At 40.2% G+C, this 18,384-nt stretch overlaps 9 protein-coding genes across 10 annotated transcripts; 1 reads left to right on the top strand and 8 right to left on the bottom strand.

Moving 5' to 3' along the window:
- The first annotated feature begins 4,040 nt into the window (after window positions 1-4,040).
- LOC27206607 (protein GSKIP homolog) lies at window positions 4,041-5,135 on the top strand. Its single transcript, XM_016181649.3, has one exon. It carries the CDS (start codon window positions 4,125-4,127, stop codon window positions 4,482-4,484), a length of 360 nt encoding a protein of 119 aa, XP_016028364.1. The 5' UTR covers window positions 4,041-4,124; the 3' UTR covers window positions 4,485-5,135.
- A 2,459-nt stretch (window positions 5,136-7,594) lies between these two features.
- Window positions 7,595-8,714, bottom strand: LOC6735090. Its single transcript, XM_016168401.3, has 3 exons — window positions 8,591-8,714; window positions 8,381-8,533; window positions 7,595-8,319 (listed from the first exon to the last, which is right to left on the bottom strand). Exons 1-3 carry the CDS (start codon window positions 8,663-8,665, stop codon window positions 7,975-7,977), a joined length of 573 nt encoding a protein of 190 aa, XP_016028363.1. The 5' UTR covers window positions 8,666-8,714; the 3' UTR covers window positions 7,595-7,974.
- Window positions 8,715-9,080: 366 nt separating this feature from the next.
- LOC6735089 lies at window positions 9,081-9,801 on the bottom strand. Its single transcript, XM_016168400.2, has 3 exons — window positions 9,718-9,801; window positions 9,507-9,659; window positions 9,081-9,448 (listed from the first exon to the last, which is right to left on the bottom strand). Exons 1-3 carry the CDS (start codon window positions 9,781-9,783, stop codon window positions 9,110-9,112), a joined length of 558 nt encoding a protein of 185 aa, XP_016028362.1. The 5' UTR covers window positions 9,784-9,801; the 3' UTR covers window positions 9,081-9,109.
- A 287-nt stretch (window positions 9,802-10,088) lies between these two features.
- On the bottom strand, window positions 10,089-14,231 carry LOC6735088. Of its 2 annotated transcripts, XM_039292109.2 has the most exons (4): window positions 14,032-14,231; window positions 13,821-13,973; window positions 13,475-13,763; window positions 10,089-10,237 (listed from the first exon to the last, which is right to left on the bottom strand). In XM_039292109.2, exons 1-4 carry the CDS (start codon window positions 14,098-14,100, stop codon window positions 10,182-10,184), a joined length of 567 nt encoding a protein of 188 aa, XP_039148043.1. In that variant the 5' UTR covers window positions 14,101-14,231; the 3' UTR covers window positions 10,089-10,181. The 2 variants fall into 2 exon arrangements, with proteins under 2 accessions (XP_039148043.1, XP_016028361.2); XM_016168399.3 differs by lacking the exons at window positions 13,475-13,763; window positions 13,821-13,973; window positions 14,032-14,231 and adding exons at window positions 10,584-10,736; window positions 10,795-10,988 and having other exon boundaries at window positions 10,094-10,526.
- On the bottom strand, window positions 11,226-11,954 carry LOC120284426. The gene is made up of 3 exons (XM_039292110.2): window positions 11,868-11,954; window positions 11,658-11,810; window positions 11,226-11,602 (listed from the first exon to the last, which is right to left on the bottom strand). Exons 1-3 carry the CDS (start codon window positions 11,934-11,936, stop codon window positions 11,258-11,260), a joined length of 567 nt encoding a protein of 188 aa, XP_039148044.1. The 5' UTR covers window positions 11,937-11,954; the 3' UTR covers window positions 11,226-11,257.
- LOC6735086 lies at window positions 12,235-13,001 on the bottom strand. Its single transcript, XM_002082027.4, has 3 exons — window positions 12,864-13,001; window positions 12,648-12,800; window positions 12,235-12,591 (listed from the first exon to the last, which is right to left on the bottom strand). The coding sequence occupies exons 1-3, from the start codon at window positions 12,939-12,941 to the stop codon at window positions 12,247-12,249; spliced, it is 576 nt and encodes a 191-aa protein (XP_002082063.1). The 5' UTR covers window positions 12,942-13,001; the 3' UTR covers window positions 12,235-12,246.
- A 231-nt stretch (window positions 14,232-14,462) lies between the features above and the next one.
- LOC6735087 lies at window positions 14,463-15,191 on the bottom strand. The gene is made up of 3 exons (XM_002082028.4): window positions 15,105-15,191; window positions 14,895-15,047; window positions 14,463-14,839 (listed from the first exon to the last, which is right to left on the bottom strand). The coding sequence occupies exons 1-3, from the start codon at window positions 15,171-15,173 to the stop codon at window positions 14,495-14,497; spliced, it is 567 nt and encodes a 188-aa protein (XP_002082064.1). The 5' UTR covers window positions 15,174-15,191; the 3' UTR covers window positions 14,463-14,494.
- A 280-nt stretch (window positions 15,192-15,471) lies between these two features.
- Window positions 15,472-16,296, bottom strand: LOC120284425. The gene is made up of 3 exons (XM_039292106.2): window positions 16,101-16,296; window positions 15,885-16,037; window positions 15,472-15,828 (listed from the first exon to the last, which is right to left on the bottom strand). Exons 1-3 carry the CDS (start codon window positions 16,176-16,178, stop codon window positions 15,484-15,486), a joined length of 576 nt encoding a protein of 191 aa, XP_039148040.1. The 5' UTR covers window positions 16,179-16,296; the 3' UTR covers window positions 15,472-15,483.
- A 68-nt stretch (window positions 16,297-16,364) lies between these two features.
- On the bottom strand, window positions 16,365-17,426 carry LOC6735085. Its single transcript, XM_039292107.2, has 3 exons — window positions 17,145-17,426; window positions 16,930-17,082; window positions 16,365-16,825 (listed from the first exon to the last, which is right to left on the bottom strand). Exons 1-3 carry the CDS (start codon window positions 17,217-17,219, stop codon window positions 16,487-16,489), a joined length of 567 nt encoding a protein of 188 aa, XP_039148041.1. The 5' UTR covers window positions 17,220-17,426; the 3' UTR covers window positions 16,365-16,486.
- Between the last annotated feature and the right edge of the window lie 958 nt (window positions 17,427-18,384).

Raw genomic sequence — 18,384 nt, 5'->3', positions numbered from 1 at the left:
CCAGTGAATTTTTTGATGATATCTTTGAATGTTAACATTCACAAAAGCGTAAAAATTCCTGCCCCTCTTCCCTCAGCCATCTCCCGATCCCCTCGCAAACCCCTGTTCTGGCATTAGTTTATATATCGGCTTTATGAGGCACTTTTTACTGCTCAACCTCTGCTCTGGACCCTTATTCCTCCATCCATGTGTGTGCGTTCGTTTCAGTATTAAGTGAAATTCTTTTGTGTCGACAAGCGAAAATAAAATTCACACAGTGCCGAACGTGCCGCAGAGAAAGAGGGGAGAATAAGGTATACACTGTGCGAAAAAAGGTGGCTTAATTTAAAGTATAACAAATAGCTAAAATGTCAAGTTTATTGTACCATGTTAATGCTTTTAAACAGCTTACATGCTACGTACTTGGATGTTAAAATAATGCTTATGACTTAATAACTACAGTTTTCTTATATATGAAAAACAATTCACAGCATTTAACCTGAAAATATTGTTCTTATACTTATATTATATTATTATTTTTTTGCTGTGCATGCGAAAAAGGAAGAGAATCGAAGTCATACAATGGATTTTAGGGGGAAGGACGAAGGGTTGGCGGTTGTTTAACTGGCAACTGGGACTTGATGATGATGCCGCTTTGCTCCGCACCTTTCCTCACCTCTTGTCTTTTTACCTTAGTTTTTTTTTTTTTTTTGGTTTTGGATTTTTACCTGGCGGGCACAATCGCTCACAATAACAACAACAGCAAAATCGGGGAGGGTAAAAAGGTGCAAAAGCAACAACAAAGGCACCGAAAACGAGCGGCTGACGGAGTGAGAACAGCAACAACAACAACAACGAGCAACAACAACGAAATACACCCAATGACAAGCTGCTCGGCAATTTGACATAATTTATACGTCAAATTACTGCAAATTGATGCTAAATGGCTTCAAATTGAATTGACTGGCGCAGAAGAGGCAACAACAACAGCAACAGCAACAAATGTATGTGAACGGAAAAAGTAACAACAAAAAGGAGGCAACAACAACAGCAACAAAATGTAGCGCCCTGGCGGCAAACATGGCAACAACAATGCCGTACCGACTTGAAAAAAATCAGCGAAGCCAACTTACCGTGTCGAAAGTTGTTGTTGTTGTTGTTGTGCTCACTCGAACGAAAACATTTTGAATTTTCAACGTGGGGGCATCTTGTGTTGCTGTTGGTGTTGCACGTGTTGCCTTTGCAACTGATGTTGCTCGGGTTGCTTGCTGTTGAAGTTGCTCTCTGTTGCTGTTGTTGCTGTTGTTGCTCTGGCTGCCAACGGTGTTGCAGTTGTTAATGTTGCTGTTGCCTGAGTTCTTAATGTTGCATCTAGGTTGCTGATGTTGCTTTGGCTTCTGCGGCTCTTTCTGCTAGCTTAGCTATTGCTTTTAATGTTGCACCTTCCTGTTGCTCTTACTTACATTTATAAATATAACTTAAATCACTTGCAGTTATTGAAGAGTGGATGTTACTTGGATGTGCTAGTTGTCCTTGTTATTCGCTTTTAATGCAGTTCTATCTTTTCACTACTTGCCACAAGTCATTCAGAAAAACGACAGCAAAAAACAAAGGTTTAAAAGTAGCTTGAATGAGAAGTAAATTCCCTTTGAAGGTGCGAAAATGTATCTGGACAGACAACATTACCAACACCCTTTGAATTGAACTTACCTGGCATTCCCGCAACCTTCTTTCGTAATAACAGGGTACAGAGGAGCGAAAATTACCCAGTTATCTGCAAATTGGAGCGATCTGGAAAAAGGAACTGCAAAGATAAAGTCACGGCATACCCTTTTTACCAGCACTTTAATGATTTCCCATACAACTCAGATGGTTATTTAAAGAAAATCACTTGAGCAGAATTTTAAATACACATTTTTGAAAAACGCACCCTTAGCCTTTTTTTCACTAATTTGGAATTTTCCTTCTCCTTATCGTTGCAGGTATGCACTTTTGTCTTGAATCGGATAACCTAGGATATTCGCAAAACAGCTCACCCACTCGCTGAGTCTTTCACACCTTGAGAAAATGTAGCTGGTGAAAATTGTGTAGGTAAAAGGAAAATAAAACTCCATTTCAGCTGAAAAGAAAGCCATAAAGTGTGCAATCGCCATGAAAAAAGTGCAACTGTCAACGGAACACAAAAAACTTTGTTGTTTACAATTTGCCGTTGTTGCAGCAGCAGCCGTGGTGCGCTTGCAAAATATTGAATTCAATTTAAAGCGCAAGAGGCGTTCATAAATCTCCGACAATTGTGGGCCCAAGGAGCGGTAGAAAGGCACCGCGGGGCGGGAATCGGGGAATCGGTGAAAGAGTTAAAGTCGGATTATGGTCATGCACCGAACTCCCTTACCAGCCCATTCCATTTCATTCCATCCCATCCCAAAACCATTATTCTCCGCAGTCGCCTTCTCATCCGCTCACTCATTTATTCCTTTTGATTGCAGTCGTGTGCGAGTGAGATGCAAGCGGGGGGAGATCGTAAACTGTCAGCGCAATTAAAATAAATTGAAACTGAACTTTCGCACACACAGTGAAAAACGATTCGAATACTCAAGACTTTAATAAAGCAAATATTTCTTATTGGTTGTAATCAAGATGAAATGCGGTTCATATCTTTTTTTCCAAAATTATGCCAAATTAGTTTCAAAACTACAAGCTATACATACAACTAATATATATATATATATCCTTTGACACTGTCATCCTGTTCACATTGTTCTTCATAACTTAGATAATGGAATGCCTTATTATAAAAACCAGGCTATCATAACATTATATAAGTATATACAAACCTATTTTCCACTGTGTGAAAATGAAATTTAACACAACTTTTTCCGCCCAGCTGTCGCATAATTCATCAACTATTTAGGCGGCAACAGAAGGAAAAATTAAAGAAAAATTTGCGTGTGTGTCGCAAAAAGTTTTTCATTTTTAGCATCTTGATTGTTTGAGGGCGGGCAAGTGAGTAGGGGGGTTGGCCGGGGTCCGGGGGCCCTGGAAGATGGAGCAGAGAGCAGGAACTTTGCCTGGTAGCCGGGCCAGAAAACGGCTTGGCTTGCCTGCCATGGCCATGGGCAACTAAATGAACGTTCCACAGTCTTTGGTCTTCGGTCCCCAGTCCTCTCTGTCCGTACGCTGTCCGTAAGCTGTCCGTCCCTTTCGGTCCGTTCCGTCTGTCGGGTAAGCCATCTCTTTCCTCCGCCCCGACGACCGTCTCTTTCTGTGCGCTTACCTTCCTTCTCAGCTCGTATCTCAAATTGTTCAACTTCATCAGCAAAAAAGCAAGGGAAAAGATGCTGCTGCTGTGGATTGTGGATATGTACTGTGAAAAATTTCGATATTTTAAAGTATTCTTTTATAAAAATTCATATTTCTCATTCTCATTAACCGAATCAAGTACATTTGATTGCACTTGTAATACAAAGTTGCATCTTTAAACTAAAACTGCTTGATAACTAATATATTCATTTCATATATAGTTGTTTAAAACTATAAAAATCTATATATTTATTTGCTGTGCATCAAATCACACCAAGTCAAGCTTCCCTCAACCCCTTTACATATATATGTTCTTTGGTCTCTCCCCACTCTTCATTCGATTGTCATGAGTCTGGGCCCGAGACTCCTTGCTTTTGTCCTTTTTGTTTTCCAACGGCAGCAGGCAGCATCAGGAGACTAAGACCCCGAGGTCCCAGAGCACTTGAGCTGGGTTTCTCCGAGTTGAGGAAGTCAAGGCGGCAGATATGGTAGGGAATCGGTTGAGGGGGTTGAAGGGCTTAAGCGGAGCCGAACGAGGAGTTAAGCGGATGCATAATACGGAATAATGTCTTGAAAACGAAAAGGGAATGCTGTGCATATCGGTGGGATTCCGATGCTACTAAGATACCCTTCAGCTTAAAAGGCTGTGCCAAACATACGCATGTGATGCGGATTATTTTGGATTAATTTCACGTAATTAATATTGCAGTGAGATGAGGGCTGTATTGCTACTCTTTATTGATTTAATTGAGGTAATAATAAATTCATGAAACAACTGTAATGTAAATATCTGTCAAAATCCCTCGCCTTTTCTGTCCAAAATTCGTGCTTAGAAATTTCTATGAATGGCTCTCGTCCAGAGTGACGAAAACGACTTCCATGCGCTTCGAGAGGCGCAACGGATGGTGGACTCGTGCCAGGACTTTGCGGACCACTTGATCGTGGCCGAGTTCCTACCACATTGTCGCGGCGTGGCCTACATCAATATTCGCACCTTGGAGCAGGTCATCTATTGTGTGCAACTAAGCAGCGCTGGCTATCGGATCGTGTCCTATGAGTTCGATGATGTGGCCGATGAGGTGGCCAATTGCGACACCGTCTATGAGTCCGCCCATCAATTGCTGGCAGGGATTAGTCCGCTGTATGGGGAGAAATATGGCTTTGGACGAGAGCCACTGGGGAAGCGAAAGGAGAAGCGGTCCTGAGGTGGGCGTGGCATGTGAAGAATTTGTCTGCTAATTGCTAATTGCCGCCCCAAAAAGTGATAATTAAGCGTTTTGCAGGTAAATGACTTGATTGCAATAATAAAGCCCGAAGCTGCGAGTTGGATTCGGGGTCTGCCATTTGATTAATTGCTGCCAAGTGAGCACAGACAGAGGGGAGAAGCTGGAGCAAGGAGCAGGGATAGGGGCAGGTTGCCAGTTGATTGACTCAACTTGGCACTCTCCGGGCCTTTTGTAGCGAAAAAAGTTAACAAGTTTTTGTGCCGTTCCACTTGACTGCCGCCGTCGAAGGAGGCGAATGAAGATGCAGACGGTTGGAGCTACAAGCTACAAGCTCCAACTCTCGAGCACCCAACCAAACCAATCCAAACCCCAACCCAGCCCAACTCAGTGCCTGCCTCTCCAGCCCCACTTGTATTCCTCATTTTGGCCGGGCACCAAGCCAACTAAGGTTTTTATCTAGTTGAGTCCATCTAGTCGCTTTTCCGTCCGTCCCACGGGTGTCTGCTGTGGACAATTCACAGATACATACGCTGAAAACACACAGATGAACAAACGCAGATACAGGCAAACATCAATAAGAACGCTAGAACTTTAAATCGAGGCATGAAATAAAAGTAAAATTAAAGTGAAGAAAGTTAGTCGAACTATTTTCGCTTTTTATAAAACTTCAGGCTTCTATAATGTATTCCTCATCCTGAAATATTTCTAAAGTGACAGTTTGCTTTATGTGAGCTTCACTGTAGTTGGGCGAACGCATTTGCTTTGGCGTCCGTATCGGCCATGTCTATCTGAGCTGGCTCTCCACTTGTCTATGCTCGTATATTTGTCCATTGAAGCATGCAATTGATTGCTGCAACGGCAACGGCAGCAGCAGCAGCATTATCCCCAACCTCTGTGTTTTGCCCCCCCACTGCAACCTGCCCCTTCTCCGCCTCTGCGCTTTAATTGCCTTTTCATTGCAGCCCGTCGGCCTTTTGACTCAGTGGATCCAGCCCCCCTTTTGGCTCATCAGTGTGTGTGTGTGTAATTTGTGGTTGTTGTTCTTTGTTAATGCATTACATGAATTTTAACAAGCTTTGCATTCTGACTGACTATCCCCCCTGCCCCCCTTTTGCCCCTTTCGTGTTTGTTTATTGTAGCCGCATCTGTGCGAATGCAGACATAATTTAACCTTTGCCTGTCTCAGTCTAATGCGTTTCATTTTGCAAATTTTCAATCAATGAGCATTGCAAATTGAAGGCGCATTTTAGATGGGCAACTTTCAGAAGATCTTCCACTTAAATTGGTTAAAGCACGAAAATCTTGGTAATAAACTAGGCTCGTTTAAAAAAACCCATTTGGCATCGTCAAACGAAATTGGATCAAAGCATTCAAAATGAATATCACTTAATCAGTAGACAATTTGAAACAAGTTCCATTTCGATTTTAGTATTCTTTAAGTGAACTCGTTAAAAGGCTATAATGCAAACAAGTTTTGATAAAAACGTTTGAAATATTTATTTGTCTACTTCTTTTTTACTATTTGCCTTACAAATAACCAACAGCGATTCAAATCAACAACAATCTGTCGCAAATGGATATAATATGTTAATTTACTGATCTAGTGTCCCTAAAATTATCTGGTGCAATTGCACAATAAAATCCTAAAAACACAATTGCAAACAAGTTCGCAAATAGAGCTTATGACACTTGCAAAAAATATTCAATAATTGTTTTTAATATTTTTCATATAATTATTTCTTTGGAAACGATTCATTTTGTATGATGGTACTTAAAAACCAAGTTTTTCCATATTGCTCACTTCATCAAGGACAATTAATAGACATAAGAAAAGAGAAAGTGAAAATGAAAATGGCCCAATATTTTTTTTCTGCGTGCACCACTCCCTGGAGTTTTCATGGAACCGCAAATTTTCCGTGTTAGTCCAACTAATTGGCTGCGTTTTTGGTTAATTAGCGCACCAGAAGCTCCAACTAACCATGACAACGTTGTCCGTCGAAAATGAAAATGAAATCTCTTTGCTGTCGCACACGCGCTTTTATTGGCACTCAAATTGGCAGCTAAACTTTGGCAACAGCCACAACATCAACGGCAACGGGCAACATGCAACAAGCAGCAACAGCCACAGCAACTTGCAACCGCCGAACCATCGACAACGACAACTATTTTGTCTGCATTAAAACGTTGTAATTATTTTATGCCAGATAACAATTTGATATTGTCAATGCTGCAAAATGTTCAAGCCGCCAACAGATGCGACAGCTGCGGGATGCGCGGGGTTTTTTTTCGCCGAGTGCAAACTGTGTGAGTTAGATTGATGGTGGCTAAATGCAAATTGGTTGCCATTGCTGTTTTCAGTTTTCTGTAGCCATATGCTAATCAGGGTGAGCCCCAGTCGCGTTTTGTTGCAGCAAATTAATTGGCTTTTAAAACCGTGTTAGATCGCCATCTCGCATGTAATGCAAAGAAAACATCATATTGCACAATGTAACTATTAAAAAGCATATTTAAGCTGCTGATAGTAACATGATTTGGTATGTTTTTTCTTAAATGAAGATCTAAGACTAATCTTAAATATTTTTCTTTTAAATCAATGCTCAGTTTTAAAGAAAAAAATAAAAACCTCTGCGACCTTATTTCGTAGCTGTGAAATTGCTAATGTTTTCCCTGCGAAGTTGGCTCACTCTAAACTGAAAATTTCCCCCCAGCCAACAAGCGGAGCAGCCTGAAAATGGGAAAAACACAGTGGCGGCCACAAGTTTTTCGAGGGGCGGTTGCGGCGGGGAGGGGGAAGTGCCGCATGCTGCTGTCATCAGTTGACAGCCAGCAGCAGCAGCGTCGCCTTCGTCGTTGTAGCTTTTAACAATTTGCAATAAATTAGCCGAGGCAACTGTGCAGAGTTTTCACTTGAAATGCAACTCGAATTGCATTTTCCAGGGGGTTGCGGAAACGAGGGGAAAGTAAACAGGAAAAAAAATGGAGAGACTTTCTTTGCTTTAAGAATGTCTTGCATAAGCAGTTCTACAACCTCATGGTTTGCACACTTGTTAGTTAATCCTTGTAATCAGTTTGATTTTTATGAACGGCATTTAAGCCAGTTCGTTTTTCTTTGGCCAAAACCCTTTTTTCTCAGTGCCAGCGACACTTGGTGCAATTTTGCTTGAAGTTCCCCTCGCTCCCTCCAACTAACACTGCCGCAAACACTCTTTTTTCTTACCACAACAGTTTCCAAACATGTCTTGCCAATTTCACACTCGAACTGCCTGCTGCCTGCCTCTCCGCCCGACTTCAGCTGGCTAAAAGCGATTTTTACCTGGCCCGGTTCATTTATTGGCCCCTGAGTCGGTCGAATTTTATGACGATCTCCTCGTCGCAGCTGGAATTCGGCCCACACCTCGGAAATGCCCAACAGCAAAAACAGTTGGCAATAGATTGGAAGATGTTCTGCGATTTTAATACTCGAGTGTATTTAGAACATTTTCGTTCTGATCCGCAGAACGACGGCCACGGTGACTTCAACAGTTGGCTGGGCGGTGATGATGGCTTCGCCTTTATAGTAGCCATCTGCCAAAATATCCGGCAATCCTTCGCCGTTCAGAGCGCAGCGGGTGAAATTGTAGGTCGCCAGGGGCCAGGGCGGTACAAATTCATTTTCATAGACGGGCAAATCGGTGCAATTGCCCAGATTCGGCATCAACATGTCCTTGTAAAAGGTATTGATGTATTCGGTGAATTTCTGCGGTGGAATGGACATGGGAGTCAGTTTGTAATCGGACTCGTCACCGGAGTAACTGCTCAGAATACGCATCTCGACCTGAAATCAGTAGTTGATTTTTAGGTGCTTTTGATATCAATGATATTGGTACAGAAGTTACCATCACGCTGTCGTCCATATCAATATTCCAGAAGAATGTGCCTGAAAACCCGAATTCCGACCTGGAAATGCGCTCAATTCGCAGATTCATGTCCATGGCACTGGGATTTGTGGTGGTACCTGTAATCGACATTGGCGTTGCCTCCCAGTTGGGCTGGAAACAATAGTTATTTTATTTATATCAAAAACTAACATTTAGGAACTTAGGAACCTTTGCCGCACAACCATTGTAAAGGTTTGCAAAAATCCACACTAATAAAAGCGATGAAACACAAAACGTAAACATTTCTGGTTAAATTGACAATATTAGTTGCAACCTACTTGCTTTTATAGTCTGTCAATTCAGATTAATCTTTCAATCTTTCAAAATTTGTGGCACGAAAACTTTGTGTATGATTGTCCACATTGTTAGATTATTGGAGTTGGAATAGGTGTAAATCATGTCAAACTTATCTAAATTTACGGATCGTCACGGAATCACCATGCAATATAGAAAATTACACAAATACACAACACGAGTCATGTTTGCATTAGTTAAACAATTCTAATTGTTTTCGTTATTCGGATATGCTGAATTCGATAATGAAGACGATAAAATAGCAAAAATATAATTTCATAAATATAAATTTAATACAATTTAATTTAAATCAATTCATTTTACATATTAATACAATTTATAAAGTAGAAAAAAAAATGTTTGCACGTTTAAAGAGCCGCATATAATGTAATATTAAATAACTTTTGGCGAGACCTTAACAATCAGGGTGAAACCCCAATCCACCTGACCGGTCATTTTATACTCTAACTTGAAGAAACCCTCTGGTGCGATATCCGGCAATCCCTCGCCACTGGCCACACATTTGTCCAACTTGTAAACATTTCGTGGCCATGGAGGCACAAAATCGCCCTCGAACTGCACCATATTGGAGCAATGGCCCACATTCTTGATAAACGCGTCCTTGTAGAAACCGTTTAGATACTCGAAAAAAGGCTGTTTGGGAATGGACCAGGGCATCATTTTGTAGTCGTCTTCGTCGCCCGATGAGCAGTGATAAACGTCTGCCTCCACCTGTCCATCAAACATTTCTTAATTTAAAGGAACTTGATAATAAAATCAATATCTTAACCATGGTGTCCTTATCCACATCGTAGTTCCAGTCCAGTGTCATGGAGAATGCGTACTCGCTGCGTCCAAGTCGATCAACTTTTGTGGTGATCTTCAAGAGATTCTCATCTGAGCTGTAGGATGTCAAGGATAAGGGCTCGTACTCCCAGTTACGCTGTCGAATGAGCAGAGAACTTATAAGTATTTCAATTTGATAGAATATCCTGGCATACTCCTGCTTTGCAGCCATCGATCAGCAGCGTAGCGAGCAAAAACAGCAACGAGCAACACGAAATCATTTAGCCAAACTTTTGAACTTCATGAACTTGCAATCGAGTTGCATTTATATAGCAAACTGCTGTGGATTGCATGGCAGTGTACTTGTATCAATTATATAACTCCCTGTTACATTTTGGGCTAACATGTCGAACAAGACTGCATGCCAAAAACATGAAAAAATGTGTGGACTTTGAATATAAAATGTAAGTTTGCTGATTGGTGGGTCTTTAGCAACAATTGGGCAAACTTACAAATGAATACTTAGTATTTGATTGGTTTTTAAATAATAACTGAAAATCCTCTTTCACTGGTATTTGCCAAATTTATTTCTTATTTCTTGCCTCTTTCAAATACATAATTTTCATAACAAAACAAACAAAATCTTTACTATTATTTTTACTAACATAGATTGTAATTTTTACATTAATTTGGGTGTGATTTTAAAAACTGAAGTAGTGTTCCATGTGGGTTGACCTGGTCCATAGCATTTCATTATAATCATATAGAATCCGGCAGGAACAATTTCTGGCAACCCATCGCCATCGATCACGCATTTGTTGCCAAAATAGGTCTGCTTTGGCAATGGCGGTTGGAATTTGCCCTCGAATTGCGGAATATTGGAACAGTGCTTAAAGTTCTTCATTGACACATCCTTATAATAGGTGTTCATATGTTCGTATAGCGATTGCTGGGGAATGGCCCAAGGAAGTAGCTTGTAGTCGCTGACATCACCCGTCGAGCTTCGAAGGACATTGGCCTCGACCTGCGGAAAGATCACAATCCTTATTCAAAGGACTAACTTAGCAAGTAGAACACCTACCATGGTTTCATCAGTCGTATCGTAGTTCCAGTCGACCTTGACTGTCACTCCAAACACTCCGCGATTAATGCGCTCAATCTTAATATCTAATTTTATTAGACTCTCATCGGATGAGTAGGTTTCGATGGATATGGGTTCATAGTCCCATTTCCGCTGCAAAATTCTTCAAACTAATACAAGATATTTAAAAGATATGAAATTATGAACCTACCGCCGTTTGGCACTCACTCACAAGCAGGAGTGCCAGACAAAGTTCAGCAATGAAACACCGGACAGACATAATTACAATATGAAACTAAGTAATGGGACATCGGGCTTTATGCTTATATAGCCACGATTATTGGTAAAAAATGTGCACATTGTCACGGCATTTTATCACTCTATTGCAGATCTTTCCCACAGTAACTAAAAATGTAAATGATTACATAACTACAACTTACATAACAACTAATTTATATAAGTATGTGCTTATTGTAAATATTCAAACAAAACTATATAGTGGCTGATTTTGGAAATGTTTTTATTTCTGGTTTTTACTTCATTCTGTAAAATCAGAAAAACCCTTGTTAAGATCGCTTTTAGGATTTCAAAAATACTGCCAAAGATTTTTTATGACTTAGGATTTTTTTATTAGATGCTATTTATTGTACTAAATACTTTTTATTGCTACATAGCTAGAACATTTTGATTATTATTTTAAATATTCCGACAAAGCTCCATGATGGCTGATCAGGTCCAGTACAATTGAATATAATCTTGTAGAATCCAGGTGGCACGATAACCGGCAATCCTTCGCCTTCAATGACGCACTTGTCACCGATATACGTTTGTTTTGGCCAAGGCGGTTGGAATTTGCCCTTAAACTGCGGCACATTGGAGCAGGGAGCAAAGTTCTTCATTATGACATCCTTGTAGTAGGTGTTGAGATAGTCGTAAAAGGATTGCTTGGGAATGGCCCAAGGGAGCAGCTTGTAGTCGGACTCATCTCCCGAACTGCTGCAGTAGACAACAGCCTCCACCTAAGAAAAAAGGATGTTGTTATGCATGCAAATACCCCTCAAGGAATTTTCCCACCATGGTCTTCTCAGTGGTGTCATAGTTCCACTCCGCCAGGACCGATATTCCAAACTTTCCACGCCCCAAGCGAACAATACTGGGCTCTATCTTTATTAGGCTTTCGTCCGAAGAGGAGGCGATGATCGATATAGGTTCGTAGTCCCATTTCCGCTAAAGAAAAAACCAAACTTGGTAAAGATAGTTCATCAGTTTAAATACTAAACTAACCGCTTCTCCGCATCTACTGATTAGCACAATTGCCAACAATATTAAGACTGACGAATAGCCGATATCCATTTGGCCAATATGAAACTGGGTAATAATGATCTGTAACTTGTGTTTATATAGCCTGTTTAAGTGGCTATTTCAATGTTACACGACATTACTATCAGATTTTTATAGACACGTGGATTGTGTAGATTCCGAAAATATTTTTAAATTGCAAAATGCACTTTGTAGAACGATTTCATGACGCCATAAAGATTCATTACAAAGCTAATCAGTGGACAATGCTCTTCGGAGTAAAGTGATTCCATTTTGAAAAGTATATTTATTTGGATTTATTTATAAGATTATAAACAAAAAAGAATCTTACATAATAACATATCTAGAAAATTTTGTTAGTTAGCTTAAAAACGGCTGTGAAACCCCAAGTTGGCTGCTCCGGACCAAATTTAGTGAATACGATCTTGTAGAATCCGGGCGGAGCGATTTCCGGCAGTCCATCACCATCGATTTTGCACTTGTCGAGCTTATAGGTGTTCTTTGGCCAGGGCGGCTGAAATTTGCCATCGTATTTGGGAAGATTGGAGCAGTAGCCCAGGTTTTTTAAGATCACATCCTTATAGTAGGTGTTGAGGTAATCATAGAAGGGCTGTTTGGGGATTGCCCAGGGTAGCAGCTTGTAATCACTCTCGTCACCCGAATTGCTGCGATAAGCTTGTGCTTCAACCTAGGCAGTATATGGTGAACTAAATTATAATTAATAAATAATTTAGAATTACCCACCATTGTTTCCTCGTTAGTGTCATATTTCCACTCTATGATGCCTGAAAGTCCGTAATCTGAACGCCCCAGACGTTCGATTTTAGCTTCAAATTTTAGCCTGCTTTCATCCGAAGAGGTTGTGGTTAATAATATAGGTTCGTAGTCCCATTTGCGCTGAAAACATAGGAATCAGTAAGTGTTTTTAAATTTAAATTAATTTTTTATGGCCAAACTTACTGCTGCGCCTGTCAAATGAAAAAAGATACAGAGAATTGCTATTCTAGTTGAGGTTGCAACAAAATCAAAAGCTAACATTTCGGTTGAATTGAATTTGATACATTCTGGCAAAACAAGGCCCTTATATACCGCATTGATAATCTGAATTGAACAAACTCACGAACCTATCATGTTCGCAAGATATTTATAATGTTTGCGTTTCATATTTAAACAATCTATTTCGTACAACGAACAATCTCGTGTCTGTAATTGTTCAATAATTAAGTTTCGAAGTGTCTTTGATGCTGATTTTATTGCTTTTTATGCCAACTACTCTCTACATGCTTTTTATATAGGAATATAGTTACTTTTGATAATACATAGATAAGTGATTGCACATGTGGAGATCAGACAAGTTTGGTGGTTATCTTCACAATGAGAATGAATCCCCAATCCACGGGATTCATCATGGTGAAATTGACCTTGTAGTAGCCCTCGGGAACCATATCCGGAAAGCCATCACTGTTTGCCACACATTTGTCCAGCACGTACGTATCCTGGGGCCACGGTGGCTCGAATTTGTCATCGAATGACGAATGAAAAAACTGAAGTAGTGTTCCATGTGGGTTGACCTGGTCCATAGCATTTCATTATAATCATATAGAATCCGGCAGGAACAATTTCTGGCAACCCATCGCCATCGATCACGCATTTGTTGCCAAAATAGGTCTGCTTTGGCAATGGCGGTTGGAATTTGCCCTCGAATTGCGGAATATTGGAACAGTGCTTAAAGTTCTTCATTGACACATCCTTATAATAGGTGTTCATATGTTCGTATAGCGATTGCTGGGGAATGGCCCAAGGAAGTAGCTTGTAGTCGCTGACATCACCCGTCGAGCTTCGAAGGACATTGGCCTCGACCTGCGGAAAGATCACAATCCTTATTCAAAGGACTAACTTAGCAAGTAGAACACCTACCATGGTTTCATCAGTCGTATCGTAGTTCCAGTCGACCTTGACTGTCACTCCAAACACTCCGCGATTAATGCGCTCAATCTTAATATCTAATTTTATTAGACTCTCATCGGATGAGTAGGTTTCGATGGATATGGGTTCATAGTCCCATTTCCGCTGCAAAATTCTTCAAACTAATACAAGATATTTAAAAGATATGAAATTATGAACCTACCGCCGTTTGGCACTCACTCACAAGCAGGAGTGCCAGACAAAGTTCAGCAATGAAACACCGGACAGACATAATTACAATATGAAACTAAGTAATGGGACATCGGGCTTTATGCTTATATAGCCACGATTATTGGTAAAAAATGTGCACATTGTCACGGCATTTTATCACTCTATTGCAGATCTTTCCCACAGTAACTAAAAATGTAAATGATTACATAACTACAACTTACATAACAACTAATTTATATAAGTATGTGCTTATTGTAAATATTCAAACAAAACTATATAGTGGCTGATTTTGGAAATGTTTTTATTTCTGGTTTTTACTTCATTCTGTAAAATCAGAAAAACCCTTGTTAAGATCGCTTTTAGGATTTCAAAAATACTGCCAAAGATTTTTTATGACTTAGGATTTTTTTATTAGATGCTATTTATTGTACTAAATACTTTTTATTGCTACATAGCTAGAACATTTTGATTATTATTTTAAATATTCCGACAAAGCTCCATGATGGCTGATCAGGTCCAGTACAATTGAATATAATCTTGTAGAATCCAGGTGGCACGATAACCGGCAATCCTTCGCCTTCAATGACGCACTTGTCACCGATATACGTTTGTTTTGGCCAAGGCGGTTGGAATTTGCCCTTAAACTGCGGCACATTGGAGCAGGGAGCAAAGTTCTTCATTATGACATCCTTGTAGTAGGTGTTGAGATAGTCGTAAAAGGATTGCTTGGGAATGGCCCAAGGGAGCAGCTTGTAGTCGGACTCATCTCCCGAACTGCTGCAGTAGACAACAGCCTCCACCTAAGAAAAAAGGATGTTGTTATGCATGCAAATACCCCTCAAGGAATTTTCCCACCATGGTCTTCTCAGTGGTGTCATAGTTCCACTCCGCCAGGACCGATATTCCAAACTTTCCACGCCCCAAGCGAACAATACTGGGCTCTATCTTTATTAGGCTTTCGTCCGAAGAGGAGGCGATGATCGATATAGGTTCGTAGTCCCATTTCCGCTAAAGAAAAAACCAAACTTGGTAAAGATAGTTCATCAGTTTAAATACTAAACTAACCGCTTCTCCGCATCTACTGATTAGCACAATTGCCAACAATATTAAGACTGACGAATAGCCGATATCCATTTGGCCAATATGAAACTGGGTAATAATGATCTGTAACTTGTGTTTATATAGCCTGTTTAAGTGGCTATTTCAATGTTACACGACATTACTATCAGATTTTTATAGACACGTGGATTGTGTAGATTCCGAAAATATTTTTAAATTGCAAAATGCACTTTGTAGAACGATTTCATGACGCCATAAAGATTCATTACAAAGCTAATCAGTGGACAATGCTCTTCGGAGTAAAGTGATTCCATTTTGAAAAGTATATTTATTTGGATTTATTTATAAGATTATAAACAAAAAAGAATCTTACATAATAACATATCTAGAAAATTTTGTTAGTTAGCTTAAAAACGGCTGTGAAACCCCAAGTTGGCTGCTCCGGACCAAATTTAGTGAATACGATCTTGTAGAATCCGGGCGGAGCGATTTCCGGCAGTCCATCACCATCGATTTTGCACTTGTCGAGCTTATAGGTGTTCTTTGGCCAGGGCGGCTGAAATTTGCCATCGTATTTGGGAAGATTGGAGCAGTAGCCCAGGTTTTTTAAGATCACATCCTTATAGTAGGTGTTGAGGTAATCATAGAAGGGCTGTTTGGGGATTGCCCAGGGTAGCAGCTTGTAATCACTCTCGTCACCCGAATTGCTGCGATAAGCTTGTGCTTCAACCTAGGCAGTATATGGTGAACTAAATTATAATTAATAAATAATTTAGAATTACCCACCATTGTTTCCTCGTTAGTGTCATATTTCCACTCTATGATGCCTGAAAGTCCGTAATCTGAACGCCCCAGACGTTCGATTTTAGCTTCAAATTTTAGCCTGCTTTCATCCGAAGAGGTTGTGGTTAATAATATAGGTTCGTAGTCCCATTTGCGCTGAAAACATAGGAATCAGTAAGTGTTTTTAAATTTAAATTAATTTTTTATGGCCAAACTTACTGCTGCGCCTGTCAAATGAAAAAAGATACAGAGAATTGCTATTCTAGTTGAGGTTGCAACAAAATCAAAAGCTAACATTTCGGTTGAATTGAATTTGATACATTCTGGCAAAACAAGGCCCTTATATACCGCATTGATAATCTGAATTGAACAAACTCACGAACCTATCATGTTCGCAAGATATTTATAATGTTTGCGTTTCATATTTAAACAATCTATTTCGTACAACGAACAATCTCGTGTCTGTAATTGTTCAATAATTAAGTTTCGAAGTGTCTTTGATGCTGATTTTATTGCTTTTTATGCCAACTACTCTCTACATGCTTTTTATATAGGAATATAGTTACTTTTGATAATACATAGATAAGTGATTGCACATGTGGAGATCAGACAAGTTTGGTGGTTATCTTCACAATGAGAATGAATCCCCAATCCACGGGATTCATCATGGTGAAATTGACCTTGTAGTAGCCCTCGGGAACCATATCCGGAAAGCCATCACTGTTTGCCACACATTTGTCCAGCACGTACGTATCCTGGGGCCACGGTGGCTCGAATTTGTCATCGAACTTGACCAGATTGGAGCAACCGCCCAGATTGGGAAGCACTACGTCCTTATAATGGTTGTTCATGAACTCCACATATGGCTGTTTCGGGATGCTAAGCGGTATGATCTTGTAGTCGTTTTCGTCCCCGGAGGTGCTTCGATAGGCCATTGCTTCAACCTGAAGGAAATTTACAGAATTAGTTCTCTTTATTCTTAACTATATCTTCGGATATGAATAGTTGTCTTTAGGATCGATTAATTCATGCTTCCACATATATTTACCATGGTATTATCGTCTGGTGTGTACTTAAATTCGATGTTGGCCGAAATGGCATATGCTCCCCGACCGACTCGCTCCACTTTGGCCACCATCTTCAGCATACTTTCATCCGTGGAGTAGGTTTCAATGGACAGCGGTTCGTAGTCCCACTTGCGCTGTTCAATCAAACGAAAGATTTTTTATCAAACTTTAACGCAAACTCGGTTTGTTTACCTACCTTGCCACAGCATTGATCCACTATCAAAAGTATTAATACTCCTCCAATAATAGGCAGCAGCAAACGTGGTAGCATTTTGGCCCAAATTCAACTACATTGAGCCGGTTTTTATGGTTTATATAGCTTAGGTCTTATAAATCCACCGAACGTTAAATGTTTTCGACTTGTTTTCCCTTTATCAGATTGTACAAATGCCAATTTGGTATAGCACCAAGCACGCCATATAAGTGTTCTAGTTTGTTATTTGTTAAATATGAATAACTTGAAATCTACATTTCAATTGATGACATCAGTTGCACCTTATTAACGTAACTTTTAATAAAATAATAATAATTTGCACGAATATTTTAAAAATATATTATAGTTTTCTCTTTGCAAGCATATAGACCTTCTTTTAACGAATCGTCCGTACTCTTGCAACATTCAAAGCCCCAGAGACTTCAATTAAAACAGAACCCTCAACGGATCGATAATTCTTGATTCCCCTGACGAGAATGGCTCCCTGCCTCCCAACAACTTGTGTGTGCAACTCATTAGATGCGAGATCCAGAAAGGGAAACTCGTAACTCGTAATTGAGGACAGCAAATTGCTGGTGACACGAACAAAAGATCTGTTGAGGGAATGAAGTCATAAATTCCGGAGCCTATCAATGGACGGAAAGGGGCGCGCACACACATTTCTTTCAAGTGATCAATATATTGGAAAAGCAATTGAATGTTGTGTGTGTCTACTAACCCGGGATCCTCCAGCCAGCCTCCCTCTTCGTCTTGAGTTCTTGCCATCTCGGGCTCGTTTTCAGACCGTTGCCTAAGTGGCATGATCGCCACTTGAGTTGAGTTGGGTTTGCGTTGAGCTGGTGTGGCATGCCACAAGGAAAATAATAATAAAAAAAACCAAAAAGGGAACCCACTGCACTTAATTTAATTGAACGCCGAGCAGCCGCCGCCTCGAGCGTGTTGAGCCTAAACAGCCGCCGCCAACGCAATCGCAATCGCATGGGCTGCGCTTGGGGGAAATCAAATTATCGCGATTCGAGCCGAATCAAAACAGAAACAAGAGCCAAGAATTATTAGCGAAACGCAAGACTGTCTGTGTTTTTTTTTTTTGTTTATTGTGCTTGAACAATGGGGATCAAAATAATAGTATCACAACTTATCAAGGTCTTAAAAGGGACACAAAAGATATGGTCAGAATAATGGAAAGGCAAAAGCATCAATGGGATTATCGGCTTATACCTAT

This window comes from Drosophila simulans, chromosome 2R (assembly GCF_016746395.2).
Source record: "Drosophila simulans strain w501 chromosome 2R, Prin_Dsim_3.1, whole genome shotgun sequence".
Lineage (NCBI taxonomy): Eukaryota > Metazoa > Arthropoda > Insecta > Diptera > Drosophilidae > Drosophila > Drosophila simulans.
Note: the sequence above shows the minus strand (reverse complement) of the source record. Positions and strands in the feature narration are given on the sequence as shown.

Excerpts from the sequence above, each read along its gene's own strand:
- LOC27206607 (XM_016181649.3), top strand. The coding sequence starts at position 4,125 with ATGGCTCTCGTCCAGAGTGACGAAAACGACTTCCATGCGCTTCGAGAG.
- LOC6735090 (XM_016168401.3), bottom strand. The coding sequence starts at position 8,665 with ATGTTTACGTTTTGTGTTTCATCGCTTTTATTAGTGTGGATTTTTGCA. Across the intron at positions 8,534-8,590 it reads ACAATGGTTGTGCGGCAAAG|CCCAACTGGGAGGCAACGCC; the intron begins GTTCCTAAGTTC and ends TATTGTTTCCAG. Across the intron at positions 8,320-8,380 it reads ATATGGACGACAGCGTGATG|GTCGAGATGCGTATTCTGAG; the intron begins GTAACTTCTGTA and ends TACTGATTTCAG.
- LOC6735089 (XM_016168400.2), bottom strand. The coding sequence starts at position 9,783 with ATGATTTCGTGTTGCTCGTTGCTGTTTTTGCTCGCTACGCTGCTGATC. Across the intron at positions 9,660-9,717 it reads TCGATGGCTGCAAAGCAGGA|CGTAACTGGGAGTACGAGCC; the intron begins GTATGCCAGGAT and ends CTCATTCGACAG. Across the intron at positions 9,449-9,506 it reads ATGTGGATAAGGACACCATG|GTGGAGGCAGACGTTTATCA; the intron begins GTTAAGATATTG and ends TTTGATGGACAG.
- LOC120284426 (XM_039292110.2), bottom strand. The coding sequence starts at position 11,936 with ATGGATATCGGCTATTCGTCAGTCTTAATATTGTTGGCAATTGTGCTA. Across the intron at positions 11,811-11,867 it reads TCAGTAGATGCGGAGAAGCG|CGGAAATGGGACTACGAACC; the intron begins GTTAGTTTAGTA and ends TTTTTTCTTTAG. Across the intron at positions 11,603-11,657 it reads ACACCACTGAGAAGACCATG|GTGGAGGCTGTTGTCTACTG; the intron begins GTGGGAAAATTC and ends CTTTTTTCTTAG.
- LOC6735086 (XM_002082027.4), bottom strand. The coding sequence starts at position 12,941 with ATGTTAGCTTTTGATTTTGTTGCAACCTCAACTAGAATAGCAATTCTC. Across the intron at positions 12,801-12,863 it reads TTCATTTGACAGGCGCAGCA|CGCAAATGGGACTACGAACC; the intron begins GTAAGTTTGGCC and ends CTATGTTTTCAG. Across the intron at positions 12,592-12,647 it reads ACACTAACGAGGAAACAATG|GTTGAAGCACAAGCTTATCG; the intron begins GTGGGTAATTCT and ends TATACTGCCTAG.
- LOC6735088 (XM_039292109.2), bottom strand. The coding sequence starts at position 14,100 with ATGTCTGTCCGGTGTTTCATTGCTGAACTTTGTCTGGCACTCCTGCTT. Across the intron at positions 13,764-13,820 it reads ATACGACTGATGAAACCATG|GTCGAGGCCAATGTCCTTCG; the intron begins GTAGGTGTTCTA and ends ATCTTTCCGCAG. Across the intron at positions 10,238-13,474 it reads AATGAAATGCTATGGACCAG|GTCAACCCACATGGAACACT; the intron begins GTCAACCCACAT and ends GCTATGGACCAG.
- LOC6735087 (XM_002082028.4), bottom strand. The coding sequence starts at position 15,173 with ATGGATATCGGCTATTCGTCAGTCTTAATATTGTTGGCAATTGTGCTA. Across the intron at positions 15,048-15,104 it reads TCAGTAGATGCGGAGAAGCG|CGGAAATGGGACTACGAACC; the intron begins GTTAGTTTAGTA and ends TTTTTTCTTTAG. Across the intron at positions 14,840-14,894 it reads ACACCACTGAGAAGACCATG|GTGGAGGCTGTTGTCTACTG; the intron begins GTGGGAAAATTC and ends CTTTTTTCTTAG.
- LOC120284425 (XM_039292106.2), bottom strand. The coding sequence starts at position 16,178 with ATGTTAGCTTTTGATTTTGTTGCAACCTCAACTAGAATAGCAATTCTC. Across the intron at positions 16,038-16,100 it reads TTCATTTGACAGGCGCAGCA|CGCAAATGGGACTACGAACC; the intron begins GTAAGTTTGGCC and ends CTATGTTTTCAG. Across the intron at positions 15,829-15,884 it reads ACACTAACGAGGAAACAATG|GTTGAAGCACAAGCTTATCG; the intron begins GTGGGTAATTCT and ends TATACTGCCTAG.
- LOC6735085 (XM_039292107.2), bottom strand. The coding sequence starts at position 17,219 with ATGCTACCACGTTTGCTGCTGCCTATTATTGGAGGAGTATTAATACTT. Across the intron at positions 17,083-17,144 it reads TGGATCAATGCTGTGGCAAG|CGCAAGTGGGACTACGAACC; the intron begins GTAGGTAAACAA and ends TTGATTGAACAG. Across the intron at positions 16,826-16,929 it reads CACCAGACGATAATACCATG|GTTGAAGCAATGGCCTATCG; the intron begins GTAAATATATGT and ends AATTTCCTTCAG.